This window comes from Sphaeroforma arctica (genome assembly GCF_001186125.1).
Source record: "Sphaeroforma arctica JP610 unplaced genomic scaffold supercont1.332, whole genome shotgun sequence".
Lineage (NCBI taxonomy): Eukaryota > Ichthyosporea > Ichthyophonida > Sphaeroforma > Sphaeroforma arctica.
The window spans coordinates 39,862-46,341 of record NW_014040226.1 but is presented as its reverse complement, the minus strand read 5'-3'; the positions used below and the strand labels follow the sequence as shown (position 1 = coordinate 46,341).

General features: G+C 42.0%; 2 protein-coding genes across 2 annotated transcripts; one reads left to right on the top strand and one right to left on the bottom strand.

The window, feature by feature from the left end:
• Positions 1–467: 467 nt before the first annotated feature.
• On the bottom strand, positions 468–3,111 carry SARC_05284 (hypothetical protein). The gene is made up of 4 exons (XM_014300861.1): positions 2,876–3,111; positions 2,149–2,266; positions 1,471–1,838; positions 468–862 (listed from the first exon to the last, which is right to left on the bottom strand). The coding sequence occupies exons 1-4, from the start codon at positions 3,034–3,036 to the stop codon at positions 562–564; spliced, it is 948 nt and encodes a 315-aa protein (XP_014156336.1). The 5' UTR covers positions 3,037–3,111; the 3' UTR covers positions 468–561.
• Positions 3,112–4,658: 1,547 nt separating this feature from the next.
• On the top strand, positions 4,659–6,254 carry SARC_05283 (hypothetical protein; the record flags this gene model as incomplete). The annotated part of the gene is made up of 1 exon (XM_014300860.1): positions 4,659–6,254. One exon carries the CDS (start codon positions 4,659–4,661, stop codon positions 5,895–5,897), a length of 1,239 nt encoding a protein of 412 aa, XP_014156335.1. The 3' UTR covers positions 5,898–6,254.
• Positions 6,255–6,480: the final 226 nt, after the last annotated feature.

Below are 6,480 nucleotides of genomic sequence, written 5' to 3'. Positions count from 1 at the left end.
CTGCCAATCACCGTGCATAACATTCTCAACCGGCATATTCCTAAATTGTAGTGCCGGATTCGCATTCGAGTTTGTTGTTGCTTTTTTAAAAGATCCGAGTGAGAAAGATTCAGATCATTTCAACGAACAAAGCTTTCTATTACTATCAATCAAAGAGGCCTACGAAATAAGTATCAAGTCTAGTAGTACAGTCTCAATGCAGAATTTGACTCTCTTCGCACTTCTCGGATCGTTTCTCCACTGACAGGGTACTTCGGGTGTGAAAGTACGTATAACGAAACGCCAAGTTGCCAACATATGTGGGACATTCTATCACTCATTTCTGGTTCAAATTGAAATTTGTTAAAATGCGCACGCGGTTTTCCTATATTAAAAAAAAGCTTCTTCATCCACTGCGTAACGGAATTGTGTTAGAATTATAGGACGGGTATGCAAAAAAAAAGAAAAAAAGTAGCCAATATTACTAAACCATCATTTTATTTCTGGAATTGAAATGAGACATCCACCAGTTTCTTAACACCGCACCCCAGCTTCATTCCTGATGTGCATCAGAATCCTGCATCACGTTTTTTCACGGTACCATTCGGAGTTATCTTGGCCTTCTACTTTCACATACTTTTCAATAGCCGTTATTAACAGCGCAACGCCCATTTCACCACTGGTCTCCTTAGGGGGTGTCCAATTCTTCAGTACATCCAATATGCACTCGATATGCGGGTACTGCTTATTATTACGAGCATGTACAATAATGTCTTGTATAAGGGTTTTTGTGTGGTCATACAATCTGAATTCATTCGTCCAGGACACCACGCGCTTGCAGAAACTGCGCAGAACTACAATGGAGCCACTCTCGATATAGTTCCTGAGGGTAGGATTTTGGTGCGGACGAAATGAGCTAATCGTACGATTACCCTTCATTATAACTTTCAGTAGTAAACGGTGAGCCATCCTTTATCACAGGCACACTTCATGAGAGTATATACTTATATGCGGGTATGTGATTGAACCGCCCCGGGATTTGTACAGAGAGCTTAACTGTTTCATTGACGAAGCCTTTGATTAATTAATTGACAGTTGTGTTGAAGAAATTGAAATTTTTATGGATATACATTGTTTGCAGACTCTAACTCGTACATTGGAGGACAGATCCACGAGCAACTTATCGCTCATAAACATCCTAATCCACATATACATCTGATTTATAATTGCCTAATTTACACAGATCCAGAGGCAACTCTGACAGTACTGACATAAACAAATGCGTGTGAATCTGATACATACTCGGATAGTATTCACTGTACCCCACAACGCTCATACCCCTTCTGCCTAGACAACACATTGAGCGAGCTAACTTCTCGTTGACATGCTGTAAATAGCAGTAGCACGCAGACAACATCATTCCATTCGACATACATTACAATCAAACTCCACACGCACATTTTCCCACATAGATGTTCGCATTTCACTTACGACGATAGCTTGCACAAAGTCAGGTAATCCTCATGGCCCTTCAGCTCAGAGTATCCATCGAGTGAGCTTAGGTACTCAGCGGAATCCTTGCTGAAGCTGCAACACGCATACAGATACGCTGTGTGCGCGTGGTTGTCGACCTCGATGCGGTGCAAGTTCATGGCATCTAGCACAGCTTTTATACGATAGTAGCCTGTACCCTCACCCTCCTCTATGATTCTTGGGACAAAGAACTCAAACTCACGTCGCGACATACTCCACAGGATATCTTCGTAAACAATCATCAGCTTCTTGAACGTGTTGTCCATGGAGATGATGGCGTATGTCAACATTTCATACATGTTGATCTCCCCAATGCGATCACAAATCTGCATCAGTGTTCGAAGTTTAACATACGAAGTTGCATATACAGGAGCGGGCAACTATAGTTGGCGTGTATGCTAGCAGTCCAGGACAAACACATACGCGGCTGGCAAGTACACATTCTTGAATGAATGGTTGATTGCAGCTCTAGGGCAGTTGCAAGCATAGAGTGAATAGCTTCCCTTCAAAGTTTTGCACTGCACACACACTACAGCTGCCAGATTCAACCGATCACAACAAATACATCAAGCAAGCGAACGGCACAACAACAGAATGCGCAAGAGTCCGTAGACAGCCAATAAACCCCAAACATACTCGTTGCAACAGCCCCAACGGAATTTTCTTATGTCTGTACGCAATGTCGGCCAGGATAGCTACTTTTGATTCCCGGTGCTCGTAGGCATACTTCAACAGAGCGGGCTTAAACCAATAGCTGTTCGACGTAGAGTGCAGTGGTGTAAAGCGCGAGTGCAAGTGCTGTGCATGGTAGCTGCGTAATGTACTTTCATCATAGAATATAGCGTTGAATTTGGGTTCGCACATAGTAATCAAATAGGATCAGTCATATGAAACAGTCAGCTTAATGCAGTTAATGTATAACATGATTCATATAAATACTAACACACACATACAAGCATAATATATATATATATATATATATGCCTGAAAGTAAATAAGTGTTTCGATAGCTTCTATATAGACTCGAGTCGCTCCATGTCTGACCATATAGCCCACAAAGATGTATAGAGAGGGAAAGCATGTCACACTATACACATGCCAACGTGGCAGACGCACGCCAGTTACATTATCTGTACAACAGGTTATATAAATAAATACACAACACGTATATGCGTAAATAATAGTTTGCTGTAAACGCCCAACAAATAGCTTGTCGTAAAAATACACAGTACAGCTGGACGTATGCGCATGTACAATAAGTATTTAATTCAAAGTTATATACAATACGTTCGTGATATTCAATATGATACATACAATATGTTATATCCAATATGCTACATACAATACGCACTATATACTATACCTGCACCAGGAAAAGCGGTCTCTTTCCAAGGCCAGCGTCCATAAATCATGCTTATGTGTAACACGGCGTATGTCCTTGCTGCTCTCAGTGAGTGCTCTGAGGGTATTGATATCACAGAACGACGCGATCAGAGGGAACAGCTCCAGTGGAATGATCATCATGTCATTCTTCAGATACCTGCACCAGCGGTTGTGTTGTGTTATGCACTGTTTGTGCTGTGTAGTGTGTGCGTACGTCTTCGGTTACATATATGTATGGTAAATATATGTTTTGAACTATTTTTGTCTGAAGAATCATCTAAAAAAAAATTCAATAGGTAAAATACCGAACTTTAGATTCTATCTTAAGAAAGCGCTCAATTTCTATAATATATATTGTCTTTTTTTTGGAAAAGTTTTTCCGCACACATAACTACTATTACTCATTTTTAAGAGCATTCACTCCAGAGTCTAGCCTCAGAGGAATGTCTTTATACGGCACTGGTGACAACAAAACTATTAACCACCTCAAGGCGTTTCCTACCAGTCTCACACTTTTTCGAGTTTAATTTGCTTTTAAGATGTAATTAGCGTGATTTTAGCCCATTTATTGCACTTGTATTAGTTCTTTGTCGGCCTCAGAGGAGAGGTCGACGTATGTTGGATACGAATAATGTCAACTGTAAAACCATGGGCGAATCCGAAGCAATAGTTAAGACAGAGGACGACTATATACATGTGTCTAACTGCTAACATATGTCAAGCCCTTATGACCGACAAGGACCTAAAATAAGTGCAACAAATGGGTTGTATCCGCGCTACAATATCTAATATTTAAGTCGAGGGCTTTCAGCCGACAGATAACAAACAAACCGGCAGAAAACAAACACATCTCACAAGTGCTTAAAATCACGCTAACTACATTAATACATATATTTAAGCAAATTAAACTCGAAAAAGTTCAATTATAAGACTGGTAGGAAACTGGGCCTGAGGTGGTTAATAATTTTACTGTCGCCAGTGCCGTATAAAGACATTCACTCAAAGTTATCTAACAGTTGTATTAAAAATGGGCTTGGAGCTCTCACTCCCAGACAGGCGAGTCACGGAGTCAGGCCTCAGTTCTGCTGCACTGGACTTGAGAGTTGAGACCTAAGACATGAGTAATGAGACCTATTTAAAAAAAAAAGGTGTCTAAAACAGTATCATAACCTCTGCTGCACTGCTGGAGTGTGGAGTGTGGACTCTACAGGAGTGTGGAGTTGAGGACTCTTGTGGACCACACACTGTACTGGACTGTTGACTTTGAGACTGAGTGTTGAACTGTTGACTCATGACTGTGGACTGTGGGACTCGTGGACTTCTTGTGGACTCCACACTGTACTGCTGGGCTGTGGAGTGTGGAGTGTTGACTCATGACTGTACGGTGGAGTTGTGGACTGTGGACAACTGGGCATATTTTATAGTGCAAGTAATTCGATTTTCATTGGCTTATCGTGCCTTTAAAGCCAAAACCACACTTTTTATTTATTTTGTTATTTAGATGATGTATAAATGAAGCAGTTGTACAATGTACATTGCTGAATAAAAGTAAATATGCGTTGCGGTGGAGTTAGGATTTATTATATTCGTGGCGTTGTTGTTGTTATTACAGAAGGAAAGAATCTTTGTCACAGAGCCGAACATTTCAGGATACATAGAGCGAGTGAACATTCCAGGCACCGAACTGCACGAGAATACTGCTAAGTAAGATACGAACAAAGTTAGGAACTTGGGTCAAAAGCTATCTGTTGAGTTTTCCGGTGATGATGCACAGCTTAGTCGCGTTTCTACACATTGTTGCCTCTGCACTTGTAGTGCTCGGTGTAGCAGTGGATGATAATATGAGTGATCGTGTTGCGGAAAATATTTCGGAACCAAGCACTGTAAATGCATGCGAGAACACAACAATCTATAAATTACCAGAAAACTATTCAGAGAGAGGTCCGTGGACGGTGGGTGCTAGGAATATCGAACTAGCAGGATATAATACTGAAGTATGGTATCCTGCTTTATGGGGTAGTGAAGCAGGCAAAGACAAGCATGTGTACGATATACGTCAGTGGATACCCGAAAATATGGCGGATGATATCCCAGATGACATTGTTGTAGAACAAGTGTGTGACTGCTACATAGGTTTACCTGTAGATTCCGAGCATGGCCCTTATCCTGTTATGGTATTCATACATGGAACGGCTGGATTCCGGACACAATCGCTCACTATCGTGAATCACTGGGCAAGTAGGGGGTTCATTGTTGTGGCAGCTGACCATCCAGGACTATACTTAGGATCACTGCTCAGTTTCCAACTTCAGCGGGATGTGCCAGGGGATGTAGATGCGATGATCAACGCGCTAAAAGCAAATGTATCTGATATTGCATTTCTTGAGGGTAAAATGGATCTAAGTAGGATCGCAGTATCAGGCCACAGTGCTGGCGGGTTCAGTCTAAATGATATGGGAGAGATCGAAGGTGTGCTTGTGCTCATCCCGATGGCGGCAGATGGCACCAACGGTACAGACTTTCCGGGATCCTCACTGATTCTTGGCGCGGTGGACGATGCCATCGTTGCATATGACAGACAAGCAGAAGGTTATGAAGTAACGCCGCCCAGTAAAAGGCTCGTGGGTATCGCGAATGCAGGCCATCTGGCGTTCTCTGATTTGTGTGTCATTGGTGCTGATGACGGCGGAATAGTGGAGATTGCGTTCAGCGTGGGATTGCCAATTCCAGATGTTTTGTTGAATCAGTTCGCCCGTCTAGGTACCGACGGATGTGACCCTGGCCAATTGGCACCCCAAAAGGGTTGGGATATCGTTAACTACGCTTCATCAGCTGTGATGGAGGAAGCGCTGATGTGCGATTTGAAGGCAGTGGAGGCTTTGAGGAACATAACCGATACTTTTGAGGATGTATCAGAGTATAGAGAAGACTTGATTATAGTTGATTTAGTAGATGGGAGTACACCGCAAGACGCGGCCACGACAGAAGATTTAATCGTATAGAGTACCAAGTTTTTAAATCGGATATCAAGTTTCACAGCACCGTTGAAAGTCCGTTCAGTGGCCACTTCAGCGACTACCGGCACAAAATCGATATACATGCCAAAGCGATGAAATGAAGCAGTGGTATAGCTCACGGTATTTGCCGCGACTCCTGGCCATTCTGTAAACAATAGTAGGTTTACCGGTTAAATAATGGCCGGTTTAATAATGGCTTTCAATTATGGCAGCTATAAGAGTGGTTACGGTCAGTAATGAGCTTGTGCCGGCAGGTGTCGGCCTAAAGAATTTCTTGGCAAGAAGAGCCCATCATCAAATGGTCAAACAGATGGCCAGGCATAATACTAGGGGAACATGTAGGCAGTTGTAGTTGTATAACGCCGAATGACAAGGCTGGTTACTATTAGGGAGTAAAGCCGTACACCTCACCACGAGCTACGGGAACAAGGAGCAAGGTGTCAAAACAACCGACACACACACACACACACACACACACACACATATATATATATATATATATTATATACATACATATGTATATATATATATATATATATATATATATATATATATATATATATATATA

Coding starts and splice junctions, on each gene's coding strand:
- SARC_05284 (XM_014300861.1), bottom strand. CDS start 3,036: ATGATGATCATTCCACTGGAGCTGTTCCCTCTGATCGCGTCGTTCTGT. Junction 1,839..2,148: donor CGTTGGGGCTGTTGCAACGA/GTATGTTTGGGG, acceptor ACACTGATGCAG/ATTTGTGATCGCATTGGGGA. Junction 863..1,470: donor ACTTTGTGCAAGCTATCGTC/GTAAGTGAAATG, acceptor TCCTACCCTCAG/GAACTATATCGAGAGTGGCT.